The sequence below is a fragment of the Embiotoca jacksoni genome, unplaced genomic scaffold, assembly GCF_022577435.1.
Source record: "Embiotoca jacksoni isolate LCO1_2020_lvr unplaced genomic scaffold, fEmbJac1.0.p SCAF_28, whole genome shotgun sequence".
In the NCBI taxonomy this organism is placed as follows: Eukaryota; Metazoa; Chordata; class Actinopteri; family Embiotocidae; genus Embiotoca; species Embiotoca jacksoni.
In genome coordinates, this window is record NW_027185379.1 from 2,353,352 (window position 1) to 2,374,054 (window position 20,703).

Consider the following 20,703-nt stretch of genomic DNA (forward strand, 5'->3'; position numbering starts at 1 on the left):
GAAATATGGTTCATTCATGCATATGTTCACACTGAGCTATAATGGTAACAGAATCTTAAAGGCTCAACATGTGGGAAATGTCTGAGTCCTGTGACTGAATAATATAGTTATCAGCTGAGATGTAAAATAAGGTAACTTTTTAAGATTACTTTTCTGCTGAGGATTTCAAGAAAATTTGCCCACGTAGTTAACATAAAGTAATTTACCCATAGCAAACATAAATTTAAACCTATTTTTTTGTTTTTTCAAAATGTAGGTTTTTTTCACGGAAATGATTATGATGATTATCATTACAATGGAAAGGGGCATTTAACAGAATACAATTAGTATATATTTTTTCTTAACAAAACAAAGCAATCCAGCAGATAAATCTGTGGAAAAGCCCTCCAATTTCACACTGGGTCCAGTCATATACAAGGTTTTAAACCTAGTCATCTGTTTCTTTCAGGAGAGTCAGGGAAGGGAAGGGAAGAAACACTGGATTTTCCTCATTAAATCTGATACTAAAACACTTTATTTGACCCTTCAAACCAGTTGGGCCACACATGAGTTGCGTGTGTGGCAATTAGGGATTTAGGGAACATCTGTGTAATTGTAGATATAGAAAGTAGTTTATGTGAATAGCTAGAACAGCTACTGTATGTGAATAAGTGTTATTAAATATTAGTAGCTCTCGGACACTTTCATTTTGTCAAAGTAGTTCTCGGAAGATAAAAGGTTGGAGACCCCTGGTCGAGAGAACATTGACTCACCGTCACTTCCTTTGCATGTGCCAGTAAATAGCGAAGTTTTAATAATGTAGTATTTTTGCGACTCAGGAATAGAAAATGAAAGTACTGTCCCACTTCTGAGCAAACCTCTGCTTCAGCAGCTGTGTCAACCAAGTCTCCCATGAGCCTCTGACAGAAATGCTGTCAAAGCCTATGGGACCTGTAGCTGTGTGAAATACTAACGATAAATGCCAAAATAACCTTGGTGTTCAGGATTAACCACAGCGGCTGAAAGCATTTAGCAACATACAATGACCTTCCTAAGCTTTGCCTATGATGGCAGCAAGCTTATCAGTTAAAATGAGTGAAATTAGTATTAAAGAAAAAAAAACATTAAAATGAAGGTCATTTAGCAGAGAAACAGATCCAGAAGCCTCCTAAAATTTGTACTATGCAGTTAAGTTATGTTTGGTCAGATTTATTGTGTTGAGTCAATACTTGAACATTAGGACCTATAACATATTGTCTTGATACCTCACCTCCATAAACAGTAATTATTTTTTCTGCAAAATCCTGTTCTCTTTCAACCAACAAAGCTAATCCTCTCAAATTGTAAATGCAGCCCACAACTGTACTATTAAAAAGAAAGTAAACACGACGAATTGGACCACTTCATATCATGATCAGATGAACAGATCATTTTTGATACCCGAAGTTGACATTGTGTTGGGTGCTGTCATTAAATTAAATACAAATAAACAGATGTCATACTTTTATATGGTGTATTTTCATGGTTTTAGCTGTAAGGAAACAAAATGGATTCAGCTAACTGCAACATATGTTTGTTCTGTGAAGGTGGGCCTGTTTGAACATCAGAGCTAAAAGATCATTCATTATTGATGATCCTGTGAGCAGATCCAGACAACTGCAGCTCACTATTGATCTCAGATGTGTAGCTTTCGAGTCAAAGTAGGAATGATAGGAGCATGTCAATGGCACAATACATCTTTTAGAAAAGCGACACTCAGGACAGCCTCTGCAATGTCTTCAAGTGGTCCGCAACACTCGAGATAGTGTGTCCAACCACGATAGTATAAATGTCTTTAAGAGCTTTTCAGTCTGTGGTCTCATTGAGTAAATGCTTTGTTATTCTTTTTCAAAAACACTTTGAAATACAATATAACACTGCTTGCATTTGGGTACAGAAAACTACTACAATACTACAGCGAAATATCCCAGGATTCCTTTTTATCAGGCTTTCCAAGCAGTTTATGTTCCTGTTGAGAAGAGACCATTGATTTTTTTTTTTTGCAGGCTTTTAAGGCCTGTTTGTACTTTGGGATGCCAGTTGTCACAGTACGAGCTTCAGAGGTTTTAGCACAGCATCCACAGACTGTCAGACACCCTCATACAGACACTCTAGCAAAAAGAAGAAATTCAAAGTCGAGTAATTTTCAAACTTTCTATCAGCCTTCAATGTTCGGCGTTTTTTATTGTTGTAGTTCATTAGGGGAAAAAAAATAAATTATCACTTAAATCAAAGCGTGTTTATTCCTTAAATGTCCTGCTTGACAATTACAAATAACATTGCTGCTGTAATTTGGATACTATGTAAAACATTTTTTTTTTTTAAAAAATGGTGTTTCTTTTCATCATTGTAGTAAAGGGGGATGGGATCCCTCTTAAGGAGCTGAACTATAGGCTCTTAAGCACAAACATTACGAAACGCATGCATCTGTACACTTGGACTGACAACCTGCCAAACAACTGCTGCAGTACTGATTCAGACTCGCTAAGTACAACTTCTGTCTATTTTAATCAGCAGTAATATTTGAGTCTTCAATAACATGAAAACAGTGTCTCTGTGAAATGTATACTCTGTCGGGGTGTGTGCATTTCTGACATCCCAGGCAAGCGTCTTTTATGTTCACAGTTGTTTGAAGTGAAGACACGACACGAAAAAAAAAAGTGAGTCACTGTTAGCGATGGATATGAAAAAAAATTGTGCATTTAAGTTGTGTGGGCAGAAAACTAAAATACCAGAGTATTTCAGAGTTTTAATGTTGTTTTGCTTTTAATTACAAATCTGAATTAAGAAGTGTTAAAAGCCTCCCTCAAGAGCTTCACTCCACTTTTAAAACTACTTGTGAACGCAGGTTGCTTTTACCTCCGCAGATCCACACACTAATCCTTGTTATTAAAGTCTGCAGCAATATGGAAATTAGTTGCATAATCAAAAACTATTAATAATGAAAAATAAAATTACAAGTGATTTTATGCACTCGGCCAGCTCCATTAATGTCAGCACTGTTACTTTGGCCCCTTTATTAAAACAACATCTTAATTTATTTTCCTCACGACATGTCTGATTTTCTTGAAACTCTAATTGGTACTGGAATCAGATTCTCTCAGTATTTATGGTCTGATTTCTATCATGCAAATCATCATGTATATATTGTATGGTTTATATTATAGAGCTATACTTTTTAAAGCAGTTTGGAGATGCGATCAAGATTTTTTTTTTTTTTTTTACTCTTTAACTTGGTAGTGATTATCTTGTTCTGTAGTAGTTAGAACTTAATTTCCCATTATAGAGCTGCGCCATCATAAAAATGTGATCGCCAATTCAATTGACCTTTTACTCTGTTGGCCACACATGCTGTTATTTCAGATACCCTAAAAATCAGTCTTGAGCAGTTTTGCCTTGATGTTGCACCACGGTGCAATGACTAGTTCCTGATTGCTGCATTGAAGCTATGTATGCGCGCTTTCTCGTCAGCAATCTACAAATGGAAAGGATTTCTGAGATCGAGTCTGTATAGTTATTATTTTCTACTGATATTATCATTTGAAGTTTAGGTTAGATAGATAGTTACTTTATTAATCCCACAAGGGGAATTTTTTTAGGTTAAAGACAGGACTTGGTTTTCTCAGCTAGAAAGTTATCGAATACAAAAAATTATTTCTCCAGAGGTTGTCAAATGTCATCACTAAACAAAACTCCTGGAATGAAGTAAACATCATAGAGTTAAACCTCCCAGTGAGAGGATCCAAAGGTGGAATTCTTCTGAGGATTTTTACTCTTTTTATGTTCTTTGTCATTTTTGACCCAAAGGTTAGGCTGTTCATCAGGTTTAGGCTTAATTGTTAGGCTTAATTTTACTGGACAGATCTGAGTACTGTGATGAATGGACAAGTGAATGTAAATATAGCTGATATTGCTGTCACTCGCGCAACTACCATTGTGGGCACGGAGTCGGGAAGTCAGCAGATCATAAAAATGCATGATTTTACTCTTCTGCTCTCGGAAGTTGTAAGAAATGCTGGGATTATGTGTATATGTATAATAATAAAAGTACTGCTTTACTCGCATAGGAAGAAGTGATCCAAAAATATCTCAATATGCATGTGTCACCATATGACTTCTCTGTCATTAGATTACCAACAGATTATTCTCCGTTAACCCTTTTCCATTACGGGAACATACTGACCCGTAACTGAATTAGGTGCTGTCCCAGCTTCTGCTTTTGCTTCCTTCTGTGCTCTTCCCGCTTTGGATAAACGTTCGGGGGCCTAAATTGTGGCACTCTTCACCAGGTGGTACAAAATCAAGTTCAAGTGAATCTCAACTACAACAAACACAACAACCGCTATTTCACTTTGAACTTTCTTTTTTATGAAGAACAATAAGGAGCACATTTTGTCTGAATCATGTCACCTTTTCAAAATACATCCCATATTTCCCCGTTGGTAAAATACAGTGGGAAAGCAAAGCAGAACCACCCACGGTTTTCAACAAGTTACGATGAGGTTCAGGTTAAAGGAAGCTCCAGGTTATAGAGTGAAATGTTCCTGTAGGGGAAGAGCTGTGTGCTACTTATGATAGGCAGTTAATGGATTGGTGCGCTGTGTGTGAATAGTCCATTACACATTTTGTCTCTACTGCACACACTGTAAATTTTATCCGTGTGTCCTCAGTGTCAGGTTGATTTGTGCTATGCTTCATCTGATACTCAAACTCTGACTTTCCAGATCTTTCTGCTGCTGTCCAGAAGTTCTCCCAGTCCCTGCAGGAGTTCCAGTTTGAGTGCATTGGCGATGCAGAGACAGATGATGAGGTGAACATTGGTAAGTACAGCTCAGCTTGGATGACAGATATCTCTCTCTAGTCTTTTATCTTCTCCTTCACTTGAATCAGAACTTTTTTTTTTCTGACATTTCTGTAAAGATTCTTGTGTGGAAATAATTGGCTGCAGTGCACATGTATCCTGAGAGCGAATGTCCTCTAGTGTTCAAAATATGAAATTATATTTGAGCAATTTTACATCTGTGAAAGTAGTTGATGAAAACCTTAGCAGGGTCATTGTTTTCAGACAGAATGCAGCATACCCTACAGATTCTCAGAATGGGATTCGGCTTGGAGTATAGATCCCAACATTGTCGGCAATGCATGCATAATTAATGTTATTGGTTTGCTTATGGTGCTTCCCCCGTATCTTTTTAAGCCGATAAGAGATCAAAAGGGACTAATTGTGATCAGTGTCAGAGATTAATGGAGGTGCAAACCTCGTAGCATCCACTAGGAATATGAAAGCAGCTGTGCAGCGGGCTCCGTTGGCTCTAATGGGCAGGACTCCCAGTCTGGCCTCCTCTTCCTCTTTTATTTTTTGCACTGCTCATTATCCTCAGCTTGAGTCCTTCGCTCTGTGGAGCTGTAGACTGCTGAATTACTGTCCATCTGTGAGGGCTAGACTGGATATCGACCTCTACATGAGGCTGTAATGTTCATCTGAATGCTAAATGAAGAGTCCTTTTTTTCCTCACAAAGCAGCAGTGACTGTGTGATAGCCATGGATGCAGGAAAGCAATTATGCTTATTGGAAAAACTCCTACCCAAATCCAAGCCTCATTAGAATCAAGCACACTTTAATTTGAGGCAATGGTCTCTTTCCCTGGCCGTCAATCAATGATGTGTTGATCTCAGATTGAACAATGGATGTTTCAGCTGCCCACTGGTTGCCAGTCCTTCTCAATATTTACAATGAAAAACACCGGCACAACAGAAAGGGTTCAGATGACAGTTCAACAACATCTTTTGGAAAGTAATTATTGATAGACATCTGAAAACTAATGTTGGCACTCTGCAATCAAGGCCAAGATATGATATTGAAAATGAAAAATAGTGCAACCAGTACTAGTGTGCTATTATGCATTTAAGCACTGAGTTTAAGTGCCCAGTCTCCTTCCTCAAACTCTCAGCTTCACAGTACCCGTGTTCACTCAGCAGCTCGAAGAGAAAAGGCCATGATCACTGTTTGAGGAAAAAAATGAAAAGGCTTGTTGAAATCAATCTAGTCATCATTGAAACTAAGCTTTCTGACTGACATAGCTAGACCCTTGAGTGAATGCCAGCCATGATCTTGATGCAGTATTGGTACAGCTCACTTTGATGCTCCCAACTTCCCCACAGAACATCGAGATCCTGTGCGTGCTGCCAGACGGGTTCACCTGACCTTTTATTGATTTCTCTCTATGGCTTCCTGCGGTGACATTCACATTCTGGTGCAGTTATCTGGGAATCAATGGGGCCAAAAGATTGATGTGGCTATAGAAATTAAAAATTTTGAAAAGTTACAGGTCCTTCTCTCAGAAGGTCAAGCCTTCAGTCTCCCATAACTGTTCAGAGCCTTCTGGGATGGAACAAATCGGATGAGCAGAACTCGAGATCAAAAGAGTTAAATATAAAGCAAAAAGACCACATTTAAGCCAAGCATACAACTCTTACAGTGTGCAGAAATATGTGCATAGGAAATGTCTTTATTTTTTCATAAGCTCATCGTCCATATTCATCCAATCCTTAGGTACTACATTTTATGTCATTCAGTAATTCATCAGGTCTATTGCCTTTCCACCATTTAGCAGTGAATGATATGCAAGCTGTAACCTCACTTTGACTCCCATTTCCTTTCTTCAGAGTCTAATCTTGTCCCATCAGCGGCTCCAGCTGTGCCCTTTACCCCCTGAGAGGTTTGCACTGTTGATAAAGGAGCTGGTAGCGTTAATAGGAGTCCGGCCCGCCTGCAGGATCACTGCCACAAAATCATTGCTCCCTGCTCTTTAAAAGCTTTGGTGTGTAAATGGACCAAAGTGTCTGAGATGATGCATGGGTCCCAGTGCCAGGCTGTCGAGGCTGATAATGATGTTACTGTTTTGGCAAGCAGAGCAGCTTGACCGCTGCTAAATGGCTGGACACAGGGTGACACTGGGGCTGACCAGCAGAGGCCACATTGTGTCTGGCTCTCTATTTAATGAAGCTGCGGAACTATCAAGACACAATTCTCTGGCAGATAAGGTTCAATATATTGTATGCTGAATTCATCTGGCTCTGCAGAAAGTAATATAGGGTACAGGTACAGCCCAGATGGCGTGAATGTATCTCGACCACATCAGTCTCTCTTAGGTTGTGACAGTAGATTGTAAAACCTAGCAGGGGAAGAAAATAAAGGGAAGCAATCAGTGGTTTCCATTCAATTGAAGTATTGTTTTTTACGGCGAGTCCTGGTTTTAAATTGGACAGCTGCATGCTTTTATTAGGTTCTAAAATGTGCTGCACTGAAAGGTCTAAAGCTGCAGTGCAAATAAACATTTTAGCACCATGCTACAGTGCTTGTGGGATGCCAGGAACATCTGATGTTTAATGACTGCAACTGTGGGTTTTTTTTTGTTGTGTGTATTTTTTATAATCTGAATGTATGTACTTGCTCAGTGGTGAACATATTGTGGTTGATGTGTCATACGCATTGATGCATTCATCGATCACTCAGTATTTCAGCTTTATTATGGTCTTGCACGAATGGTCTTTCTTTATGTTTCAGCCCAGTCATTCAAAGAGTTCTCCCAGCTGTTGAACACTGTTGAAGAGGAAAGAAGACGCTTGGTAAGAATGCAGTTTTAGATACAGAGGAAAACAAAATCACAACATTTGCACAAGACAGTATTAAAGTTGTTTTATTGTGTCCCTTGATTATAACTTGAAATACAACAACAAAACAAAATCACAATCACAAAAGCACTCATTGCCTATTTCCTAGTTCACATTTCTCCAATCATTTTATATATGTGCTACAAATAAATGTACTCTTATTTTGTTTACTTTGCTGAATTCGAAACATCGTGGTTTTAAAACATAATTTGTCTTTTTGTTGCTAATTAAGAAAATAACCACCAAACATCTGTGTGATTGTGGTTGCAGTGGGGGATGCCATGAACATTTGCCTGAACGCTTATTATTTTTTAAATTTCCACAAAACTTTGTATGTAATCATAACAATTGTTGTACTAATTGTTCAACTTTACAAATGTAGTGTGTGAAGGCATGAATGAACCGAGAAACTTAAATGGACTTTTTCTTGGCAGAAAAATGCCTCTGTGTGTTTCAGATGATTGACAGTAAACAGAACATTGCATAACAAACGGTGTCCAATAATATGAAAATGTTTAATATTATCGCAATAAAACAGCAACGGAACAGAGGAACTTTGGTGAAACCAATTATGGCTTCTTGTTACCTGTGATAGATTTTGGAGCTCAGATCATTTTAAGTCAGTGGACGTTCTTCGTGTTGTACAAAAACTGGCAGTTATGTCCCCGGTTGGCTGGTCCAAAGGTCGGCAAACAAGCCTCCAACTATGCTGAATGTCTGCAGACAAACCAGGCATGACGTAAAGGGCAAGGACGAAGGAAGTGGGGGATGGGAGGCATATGTCCCACCCGGTGAGAGATAATACCAGCCCAGACAATATTATGCAAAATAAGGATGATTTTGTAAAAGTATATTTAAAATAGAAAGAGAAGGAACACCTACTTACCTGGCTTTACCCTCTGTGATAACCACGTATACATTAGTTGATCTGTGCTGTCATATTTGTATTATTTTGAACAAGTGGAGACATCCTCTGTAGGTTTCACCTCCCATTTTTCATGTAACCTGAACAAAGCTGATTGCACATGTTGAGTTTACCCCTTTGATTGGTACACAGTACAGTACACAGTGTACAGAGTCCCCTAATTCACCTGTTGACAGAAACTGATGCTCTATCAAAAAACTGCAACGCCAGATTAACCCCTAAACTCATCAAAGTGTACAAAGTCAGAGTGGTAGAATATATGCAGTTTGAGGAACATGGAGTGCCTTGTACTTCACTGATGTACACGGTGTTAAGTTTTGTTTCGGTTTCCCCATTTATACTTAATTCAATGCAATTCTTCAACTTTCTCCTCTGTAAAAACAATGTCTGCAGACTGAAGCCTTAAAAAACACATTTCAGTTTTTAATAATTTAAGGAATGCTTCTGCATTTCTTTTTCACTTTCCACCTTTAAAGTTTACTTGGGAAACTTTCTAAGTTTCACTCTGTTGTTGTGTTTGTGCAGAAAATAACTGCAGCCTGTAAATAGCATTTAATCTGTAAAACTAGACTTGTAAGAGGATGGTGCTAAAACGTGTCTCAAGGCAGGAATTACCTTCCACAGTAATTCTTGTCCATGTACTTCTGCTGTGAATCTGATTTACCAAGTCTGATATGCAAATGTGATCAGCTGCAGGTGAACAGTCATAGGTTTTGTAACTGCCTGAGACATTTTCATTAGAACTCCGTTCTCCTTGAAGGAGCAGACTTCAAACTATTTACAGCCATTTTTGCTAAGTCTTCAGGGAGTGCGTGTTGATTTAGTTTGGAATAACACTTTAAATGTGACTTCTAGGAAAAACACTAAAGTTTAAGGCAGGTCTAATAATGTTACAATATTGTAATTAAACTACTGAAGGTCTCACGCAGTGCATTGATTTATTATATATATACACAGCTTTACTGTACCTCTGCTTTACTATGCATTGTATAAACTAGCTCTTATAGCTGCTAAAACACAGGCTTGTCATAGGTTTTTATAAGATTATGTGGTATCTCAAATTCAGCATTTTGCCCCTGACATTCAAAGTGGATGCAAAAAGTTGCCCTTTGGTATGGAGCCCTTGAAGGGCCATTGCTAGAAATTCTTTGAGGACTACTTTTGTGTTCACTTGCAATGAATGAGCACTAAATGTACCACAAAGTGTGCCATCATCTCCCCTTCCTGTAGTTTCTGCAGAGTGTTTCCTTTAATTGGAAGTGTGTTATAGCTGAAATGGACCAACACACTACTGTTCATGAGGACCGGAGCGGCTGAGTGCAAACAGACATAAAGTTTACAGGGAAAAGAAGAAGAAAAGTAGGATTTTGCGAGGTAACGCAAAAGTAGTCCTCACAAAAATGGTGGCTGTGACCATTCGTGGTCTCTGTACTTTGAAGATGTGGGTCAACTCTGTACAAGACAAGTAGCTTCACAAAATATTAAGTCATCCTAAACAATTTACAAGCATTAAGGCACCACTGATAAATACAGATCACCAATGTAGCGGTTTCTTTTTAATCCCTCAAAGCTCTGATCCTTGAAAATGATTTAATTGCTGTCGATGAAGCATGGCCTGTAATACCTGTATCAGTCTGAACTAGTAATATCAGGGGAATTCAGCAAATGATGCAGAGCTTGGAAAGATTTCCTCCAAGAAAAAAAACATTTGTTTTTTTAACTCACTTAATGATTTTATAATAATTGAATCCTCTTTTGTAATCTCGACTCAACACACCTGAACAGGCAAAATACGATTGCAGAATGTGCAATAATATTCTTCTGTTTCTTGATTTAAAATGAAATATAGTTGGAACAAGTTATGGAAGTCAAGCAGTGGTGGTCATCTGACAGCTGTATGAACAGGACAGATTTAGTCGCAACTGGATTTTTCGTTGTTGTGGTTTTCAGAGTGCCTCCCACAAAGAGGCAACAGCATTTTACAGCTTTGTGTGTTAAATGTGAGTTTGAATGCACATATGATAGAAACAACGGAAGAGGAAAGATACATATTATTGTATGGGTTCGTCGATAGTCTATTCGTTTTTAAAAACAAGTCACGACGACAAACACGAACTGGATAAGACAAATGAAGTGATGCCACAGCTGAAAACTTTAAAACAACAACAAAATGCTTGATTGCAAAGTCATGGAAATAAACGTTAATAAATGAAATCAGCTATGAACAGAGACACATAGCACATAAGATTGCAGTACTTTGTACTGTATATATATGTGATAGATTTTAATAAGCAAAAACCTATTCATAGCACACACACTTCCCCTTCATCTCGCTCTACTTGCCTGAAAAGCATATTCTTTGCATCATCTCTTTTCTCTTCACCAAGCAGTCTTCTGTCTCATCAGAGCTCAGGAATATGCAAGAAACACAGCTCTGATCTTGGCACATTGGGCGGATTTTAATGTTGGTGATCCTGGAAAAAAAAAAATTCATTCTCTACTTTTAAACATTTTAAATCTCTGGGGATGCAAATGCCAGAAATGTAACTAATATCAAATGTAAACTTAATATTTTTTTTAAAGCCCTGTGATATGAAAAATTACTTTTTGATGAAGTTTCCTCAGAAGATTATACCCAGATGGTGCTTTGAACTGGAGGAAACCTTTTTTTTTTTTCTCCACTGCTCTTATGCATGAATTGTAACCCACGTTAGGTATAACTGTGATTGACATTACTTCGTAAGCTACAGCAGATAGTGTGCTCATTTTGAAGCTCATTCTTTATAGAAACAGGTTGGATAGAGCAAGGTCAGTGATTAATAGGCAGGTTGCCAAGACTACTTTTAATACCAGCATCTTTCATGCTCTTATTTTTCAAGATGATGGCTCCTTCACAGCTTTCACGGCAGTGGCACTTTGACATTAATTGAGATCTGTAATAAATGATTTAAAATTCTCGTGAATGCCGTCTAGGCAAATAAAGCCTCAGCATTGAAAGCAGTATGTATCTGGCTTCATTCCCATCATAGCAATTTAAGCTTCACTTGAAGTGGAGATGAGAAAATGTATCGAGACAGCCACCTCTGTGCTTGTGTACTGAAGATGGACAAACCTTTATTAATCAACAGATTCGCCTGTGAAAAAAACAAAGAAATGGTTTGCTGGAGTCAGGGACTGTTTTCATCTTTGCTTCATAAAGTTTGTTGTCCAAACGTGCTGAAATTATCAACCCACATGCGATACTAACATTAACTGGAACAAGCTTATTGAACATTTATGGAACACTGTAATTGCTTCTTGTTTTCAACTTTCGTTTACTATTAAAATATTTTGGAAACACAGAATTCATTCACCTCCGGATTGTATCAATATTTTGCCACTACTTACAGGACCCAAAGTATTTACATATTTCATATTCTAAAATTATTGCACATGTTCCCTCTGTTTTATTATGTGCTTCTTGGTTATAAATACGTCAGCCATTCAGCTTCAGTAACCTTCCCAACTACTTATACTCTGTAAGTTTTAGATATCAAGGAATTATGACAACATCTTACATAAGTCATGTTTGGAAAGTGTGATCCAATGGTGTCAGGTGTTCTATAATACATTCTCTCACTCTACACGATTGTAATGAGTTCATCATATTGTGAAGTCTTAAGCTCAAAGATCCGTAGAAGGATTTAAAATGCTCTGACAGAGAAAATAATGTCATATTTGTCCTTTAATCATTGCTTTTTGTAGAATAAATCCAAGGACAAACGTTCCACTTTCATCAGATGATTTGTTTGTTTTTTAAGTTAACAACTCTCAAACTGTAAGCATGCATCGTTCTACACAGTGAAGGTCAAACATCCAAGAAAAGTACAACTAAAATGCATTTCTGAAGAAATGAAAGTGCAGAGCCATGAATATTATCCCATATCTAATAAATTAATTATTTTTCAATAAAAGACATGTCGGTGGCAGGAGGCTAATTATTTAGTTTCCATGAGGAATAAAAGAATACAGCGCAGACTTTCCCTTTCGTGTCTTGCATTCATGTATTGTCTACTGTCCACCACATCGTTATCAAATCCATTCATTCATTAGATTCTGTAAAAATGCAGTCGAGCACTTGCCAGGTGTTCCAGACTTAAATGTACAGTACTGCAGGGTTTTATGGGTCTTACCATGCTCCATAGAGAATTGTTTCCAATTGTCACAGCCTACTTGGCGTAAACCTCAGGTTCATTTTGAAACAGTTTAAGCAGCTTTTAACCAACCAGCTTCGAAACAACATACAGTATGCGCCGAAACTCAACCACTGCTGCAACGACATTTAGCGATAAAAAAAGAGCTTGACTTCAACTTCATTGCCACCTTCACTAGTCGCTCATTGTGCTAACGTTAATGCGAAGAGGGTTTCCAGACTATAATCACAGAGAAGAAAACTGAAGCTGTGACCAATAGTCTGGCGTAGCCGTGCCGGTCAAGCAGAGTTTCAACAGAGAATTTAAAGAGAATGAAAAAAGACTTTTGGAGAAAACGTTTTTTTTTTTCCTGTTTTGAAAGTCATACAGTGAAGTTGACATTTTTTCCTACTTTTTATGCTGGTTTCTGAGAGCTGTATTGCTGTATATTATATTACGGCATTTACAGCCGGCAGATGTTTATCTCATGTTAGGCTATAAAGATACAAAATCAGAAATGACAGAATAAAAACTATAATGTATGTTTCATAGTGACAGAGAGGTGCCTCAAACACATCGTCTGTCATCAGCTCAAAAATTGTTCAGTATCAAATTATGAAAGATTAAAAGCTTTTATGTCAGAGCAGGTCACACTAAACACTTTTTATGTTATAATAAACTATTTAATGATACATTAGAAAGCACAAAGAGGAAATTCCTTAAATGTTATCTGGATACAAATATTCACAGTATGTGCATCTGGTTGGATGAAAAAGGGAGACAAGCGCCGATGACCAGAATGTTTCATCTGGGTGTTTTTGTAATTTGACAGCAGAACTTAATTAGTGCATCTCAAACCAACACATGTTCACAATTAATGAAATATTTCCTAACATGGGAATTATACTGTGCTCAAAGCATGAAATATTGTGAGAAATACCAGTTGAGACTCAACACTGCTATACTTAAACCACAATCACTGCCAGATGGTGTTTCTACTTTGAGGGTTTGTTACTCGATTACTGTCAGCAGATGTGGCGGTTGCATCCTTTTGTTAGTAAAAAAAAAAAGAACTTGTCAAATTCAGACTGAATAGGTGTAAACTTTCAGAAGCAGTTCCTGAAATAATTTCCAGATTGTCCTGTCTCACTTATTCCCATTTAACAGCTGGACTGGATCTGTTAACTAAAACTACAAGTACCCAGACTGAACTATCTGGGTCACTGAAACTCAGACATTTCAGATAGAGAGAAAACCTGTCTGCTTCTAATTCAGCCCCCTTGTCCTTTGTGGAGGAGTGACTAGTATACTATATATCTGAGGGTGCTCCTGCTGTATGGAAGAGACTCTTACTAGTAGCCCAATTTCTGCGGGTTTTGTCAACCATGAAGCATTTTACTGTCTGTTGGTCTGCGGGTGGCCAAGCCGAAAATCTCTTTGCTTTTTGCTTTGTGATTGGTTTGCCAGCTACCCAAGTGTGTTATTCCATGTGAAAACTTCCCAAATTCTATCTTTTTGAAAAGATTTCTGCTTTAATTCCCCTGTTGAAACCCCCCTCACCAGCATATAAAGAGTGAAAGCGGTTCAGGTTCTGCATGGTTTGAGAAGGTTCAGCACCGCTGAGCGTGGATGGCATTTAGGAGTGGAAGGGCAGTGCCCTGATGTTGTGGCTTTTAGACTGATGATCATATCCCCCTGGGAGGGAGCCTTTTATGGTTGCAGTGGAAAACAGATAGACTTTTCCTGTTGTTGTTCCTGAAGGGAACAATAACAAAAAAATCTGGTGTAGCTTTTTTCTAATGCTCATTTAAGAAAATTATAGTGCAAATCTGAGTTGTGAACAATTCCATTATTTATTGTAAGGAACAATCATGTGCTTATATACTGTAATAAAAACAAACAAACAAGTGAAAACACAAACATTTAAATCAGTTCTAGGATGTTCCCTCTGAAAGAATTTGCACTTTTTATTTGAAACTGATCATGTCAAAAACGTTAGTACATATTGCAAGTTCAAAAATGATTTTTAAATATCAAGAAGTCTTGCTCAAAGACACTGGTCATTAACAGAAAACATAGACACAATATCGTGTTAAATGCACTGTCAATGAAATTATAATGGGATAAATGTAATATTTTAATAAATATGAATGACAAATAATACCTATTCAGGGTAAAATTTTCCCTTATTTTGGCTTTGAATCATGGAAAGCAACCTCTGGAAGCTCAACAACTGTCTTGGCAATATTTTGCAAGACATTGTAGCATCTGTATTTTGCTTAGTAATAAATGAAAGACACATTTTGTAATTCAGTCCTCCTTTTCCTGCTCTTCCCCACACAGTCCCTCAAACACTGACTTGCTGCACTGTGTTGTGTTTATTTCCCACATTGAAAGTTTTCCTTCGGTTTACATTTTTTTAACACGTACAATTACACATAATTTGTCTATTTGCTGGGGAACTGAAACCAAATGGCATAAAGTGTGTCTGTATCTGTTGTGCGGTTTATGCTGTTGCTGCTGTTCTCAGGATTTTAACAGTGCAGTAATTCTGCTCTGTGGGTACCTTGTGTGCCGGCCTGTGAACTGAGGAATGTCCTGTTGACCCTGAAACAACACTGTGAAATAATGGCAGTCATTGTTCTTACCCACATTCACTCTGGCTTGTTTAATGAAGGTCTGAAAAGTATTTGGAATGAACATTATCAAAGCCTTGTGCTGTCCGCTCTACAGCTAAAGTAAACCACAGTTAACATGAGCCCAGACATCACTGTGTATATCATTATTCACCTCAATCACTGATTCATGTGCACAAAAGACAAAATATTAAACTTGTCCAGTGATAACTCTGGTTAATGTTTCCAATAAATCATGTGTGATTTGCAAAATTTAATTGAAATTCAGTGTTTGAAAACATAAATAAATCTGACTTTTGTGTTATATTTGTAATTAGATTTGAGAAATTACATCTTGGGTTTGCTATCCAAATTAAGGCCCTAGATTTCTTTTAAAAGGTTATTTCTTTTGAGAGGTTAAGAAAAGCATTTATCTATTTAAACTAGTTGGTTTTTTTTTGTTTTTTTTTTGTATCTAATTCATGTGAAATAAACCATTAAAAAGTCATAAGCACTTCAGGCAAAGAAAAAAACATAAACAACATCTATTCCAACAAATCCGGTCGTATGGATTGATATTGATCTGATTTAGATGTGACTCCAGATCATGTTGGCTGAGACGAAGCAGGAGAAACACCCTCAGCGAAGCTGATGGAAGCCACAGCTTTCCAACCTGTTCATAACACACTGCAGGTATTCCTTTCCTTCTCGCCCCCCTTGTTATCTTTCCTTGTGTGCTAGTTGTGTGTCACTTCAGTAAAGGAAGGTCACCGATTCGTGTGATGGAAAGCATTTTCTTATAGTCTGGCGCTAGATCTTTCTTGGAAAGTGTGGAGAGCAAAAGTAGGCATTTAGACACCAGATGAGCGGCCTGCAGACATAATGTATTTCCTGTCTCTGGTCTGTGTTAAGGAGACACGGATGCAGAAATGCTGAAATACCTCTCCACGGTGAGGATTTTTATATTCCAATATATCAACCTCAAGGTTCACCGGGCACATTAATTAATACAAGAAATATGGTATTTAAATAGGTATGTTATTTCAGCAGACAAATTATATTGCTCAGTCACTGACAGCTTTACTAACTTACTGACAGCTAGCTTCATTTTTTAGGCTCCGACTGGATTTTTAATGACTGCAGTGTAGGGACAGCTATACTTTTGCTGTGGCTCCACGTAATCTGGCACAGTCGCACAGTTGACTGACTGCAAAGCCTCCAGTTTTGACACAAAGGTATCGTGCGTAATTAATCACACTATTTTTGTATTACCCAGCTGTCATTCCCTACTTCTGAGTTCATATTCAATGCTTTATTCTCACCTGTTCAGAATAATAGAGGAGACGCTGCTCGTACACAACACAGTTGTACAAATGTAATTGTAATGTCGTTGACATGCATAAGCAAAGCTTTACAAAGCAGCGCAGTCAAGGTGTTAGCAGATTGTTTAACAAGTGCCTGGTATTGTTTAATCCTTCCATTAGAGGCCTACGTTAATACAAAAACGTCACCTAATCATGAAAGTTCTTTATGTAGAGATGTTTCAAAAAAATTGAAAAATCCTCATTTTTAAAAAGTTAAAGTTTTACGGAAAACATATACAGACAACAGCTACAGGGAGCCTCAAATGAGGTGTTAACAGACATTCAAGTTTATCACAGGCAGTCAAACTGTACTTAAACAACCGAAAATCAACTTGGGACCCTCAAACCAGCTCCCGGCGACACCAACAGACTTAACAAACTGGTGAAGAAGGCCGGCTCCATCATTGGCTGCAAACTGGACAACCTGGAAAAGGTGGTGGAGAGGAGGACGCTGAACAAACTATTATCCATATTGGATAATCCTGACCACCTTCTCCACCACCTGCTGCAGGGACAGCGGAGTACATTCTTCAATAGACTCCTCCAGCTCCGCTGTCACAAGGACAGATACAGGAGATCATTCCTGCCGACTGCAATAAGACTTTACAATAACTCACCTCTGGCAAAATCCATCACACAACAATAACACTGTTGTCTGTGTTTCTTGTTTGTTTAAATATTTAAAAAAAAAAATACATATATATATATATATTTTTTTTTTTTTTTACTGTTATTTTATTGCTTTCCTGTATCTATAAATGCTGCTGTAGCGAAAAAAAAAATTCCCCTTGGGGATTAATAAAGTAACTACCTACATACCTACCTACCTTGTTGCAGGTGCCAGTGCTGCACCAGATAAATATTTAGCTCTGCAATGAGATCATTAACCCCCGCTGTAATGCATACGCACACACATACACATACACATATACACTTATACACACACACACACACACATATACACACATACACACAGCATCCCCTGCAAAAACAAAAACAGAAGTGACAGAAACATATCACTACTGCACTCCCTCTTTTATTAAAGGTCATATCGCACCCTCAGCATGAAATAGGACATTTTATTCTTTCAGGAAGATGAGGGCAATAACATTTATTAAGCATTTACCACATTCATTGGGTTTCAGGGGCTTTGCTTACACCTAATTTAATGATTAAGGCTAATTCCCCTTGGTCGCTGCTGCCGTCTCTGTGGTTATTGGTGCAAGTGTTGCTGATATGTTTATTTGATGCTGCTGGCAATTACTAGCTGTAATACAAGTTAAGACAATGAAGTGCAGACGTCTGACTCGGAGAGTCTTTTTTGCATAAGGAAAATATACCCATGTTATCCCACTCAGGAGCTGTACAGGCAGAAACTTATTAACATTCCTCAGCTACACTTGTCAACGTCTTACTGCTGGACTTTCCTCGGACTAAATTGACACCGTTGTACATTCAAATCAGCTGCATTTCAGTCTCAAAGGCTTCAGCTGTTCATTCACACGACAGCTAAACGTGGGTAAGGACCTATTAGGGAAAATGTAATTACTTACAAGAATAAAGGCTGTTTTTCAGTGTGCCTGGTTAAATCAGTTAATTAATACGTATCACCTCGAGATCTCTTCATGATCTCAGGGTGAAAAAGCAACCTTTGTGAGAATATCCATGATTGAACACGTGGACAAGTTTACGCGATATGATTTTTTAAGCTTAAAACAAAAGTATATTCCACTTATGGTTTGTCTTACTTGTTCAATATTATACTCTGAGAATTTGTTTTGTCACCTCTTGACTCCTCATCTCTCTCTAGCCTCGTCTGCTCAACCTCCTCGTACAAACCAACAGACACACACAAAAAAAAATCAATAGTTGGCCAGAAGCCTGCTTGATGCTATGGCTGTTAATACTAATGTATCAAGTTGACTACATATAGAAAAATGGGATATCTTGAAATGATAATATAGGTAGTTCATGTAAATCTTTCGTAATGTTTTTTCCTCAGATGTTAAAGTGTCGGTGCATTTCTGACCTGTTTCTGTCAGAAGCTTACACTAAATTGTCACAGTTGGCAGATTTTAACTGGCAAGCACAGAGCGATAAAACACCTACTTGTCAAAGCCCAGTTGGCTTTTTCCAGAACTCTCTCGTCTGCCTGGAGCCACGTTTGCTTGGATAGTGTATGTGAGGTTGAAAACCGCTAAACAACAAGCAGAAATATGCTCTTTTATTTGAATGATAGTGACCGAGGAGGCTTTTATGACGCCTCTTCAACCAGCAAAAAATAGCGAGACTGGTGTGTACATGGAAATGTGTGTTCATGCATATTCATAAGGCAAGAGTTTCAGTTGATTTGCAGTAAAGAAGCTGAGCTTTAAGTATATTAAGTTGGCTTTTCACTGTGAGGATGCTGTCGAAATACTATCCAGTTACAGATTTACACACTGTACTCGGTGGTCCACAGCAAGTCACTGTTAAATATTATGGTGGTTATAGAACACAGACACATAAAACCGAAATGATCGTAACATATGCAACTTAAAGTAGATGGACCGAAAGCCACTACAATAGATCTGTTCATATAATTGCATAACAAAGCAAATGGTTTTGTCCAAAATATTTTCTTGCAGCATTTGATCACCAATGAGCTAAACCTAATGAGTGCTGCTCTAACATGAGGTGACCTGGGAAATAATTATTTACAGGCTTTTTCTTCAAAACGGCCAAACAGAATGTACTGTACGTGTTGGGAAATTTGTGAAAAGCAAGGTGTAATACCCTGCTGGGTATTTCAGCACATGGGCAGATGAATAAACCAGAAATAATGTTTTTTTGGTTTCCCAAACTGTTTGGACTAGATATTCACATGTAAAGATACTCTTGATGGGGGCAAGTTTCATTTGGTACACTTTGTGCTGTTCAATTTGATCGGGCTGTGATGGCATTCTGATCTGTCTCCGCAAATTAACCCCAAACTAACACTTTTGATCTGCTTGATATTTGGACCGTTAAAAGCAGGAGCAAGGGAAATACAGCACATTGACATTCCTCCCCCTATCTGGTAATGAAATTGCTCAGCGCTATTGCATCCTTTCAAGCATTACACTGTGCTCGCTCATATGGATTTAATCCTGTTGAGAGAGGTTGTTGCTGAGGGCATTTGGCACAATGCCAGTTTGAAAGTAATCCATTGAGTTTTTAATAAGTTGGCCTCTTTCAAGTATAAATATCAGAATCAGCTTATTGGAAATTAATAATCAAACAGATCTGATAGCTTTTTGGATTCACATTTTGGATCTTTACATACTAATGATTCTTTTGTCAGAATATGCATTGCTTTGGATTTAATGTGCACTAATTGGCACCAATCCACTGTTAATTGTTTTGAATTGATGATAATGTTCTCCCATTCCAGATGCTGTACACAGTCAGCTTTCAGTTACCAATAACTTTCAGAAATTATTCAACTTGAGCAGCCCCACAGAAATCCGAAAAATAACAAGAATGATTTAGTTTTGGATTTCATTTCATTCTAAATATTAGTCCATGATCTCAAAAGCCCCAAGTGCTGTATATTTAATTATCATGTCCATTTAACTGACAGTGAAAAAAGCTAATGGTATTAGAAATCTACATTTAAAGCATGGTAAGACTACAGGCTTGGTTACACTGAAAGCATGGGAGATAAGACAGAGGGAATGACACTACAAGTCGTATAATTCTTGCTGTTGACACAGTAGATAATGTGATGACTTCGATATGACTGGAGGATTATAACAGCTAGATTTGCGACCACCAAATGTCCTCTACCTTCCTGATGGAGTTTTACTCGTAACCACCCAAGTACTCTGTTCTTTATGCTTCTTAACCACATGTGGGGATGAATCATATTTTACAGGTTTGGAGGGATTATGTTATATGTGAAGTACCTAATGCAA

At 37.9% G+C, this 20,703-nt stretch overlaps 1 protein-coding gene across 2 annotated transcripts in view; it reads left to right on the top strand.

Moving 5' to 3' along the window:
* LOC138205312 (rho GTPase-activating protein 42) overlaps nucleotides 1-20,703 on the top strand; it is a 57,311-nt gene that overhangs the window by 12,100 nt on the left and 24,508 nt on the right. For both annotated transcript variants that reach the window (XM_069161221.1, XM_069161222.1), the window contains exons 2-3: nucleotides 4,743-4,838; nucleotides 7,586-7,647. In XM_069161221.1, coding sequence (XP_069017322.1) covers nucleotides 4,743-4,838; nucleotides 7,586-7,647 — 158 coding nt within the window. The remainder of the gene's footprint in view (nucleotides 1-4,742; nucleotides 4,839-7,585; nucleotides 7,648-20,703) is intronic.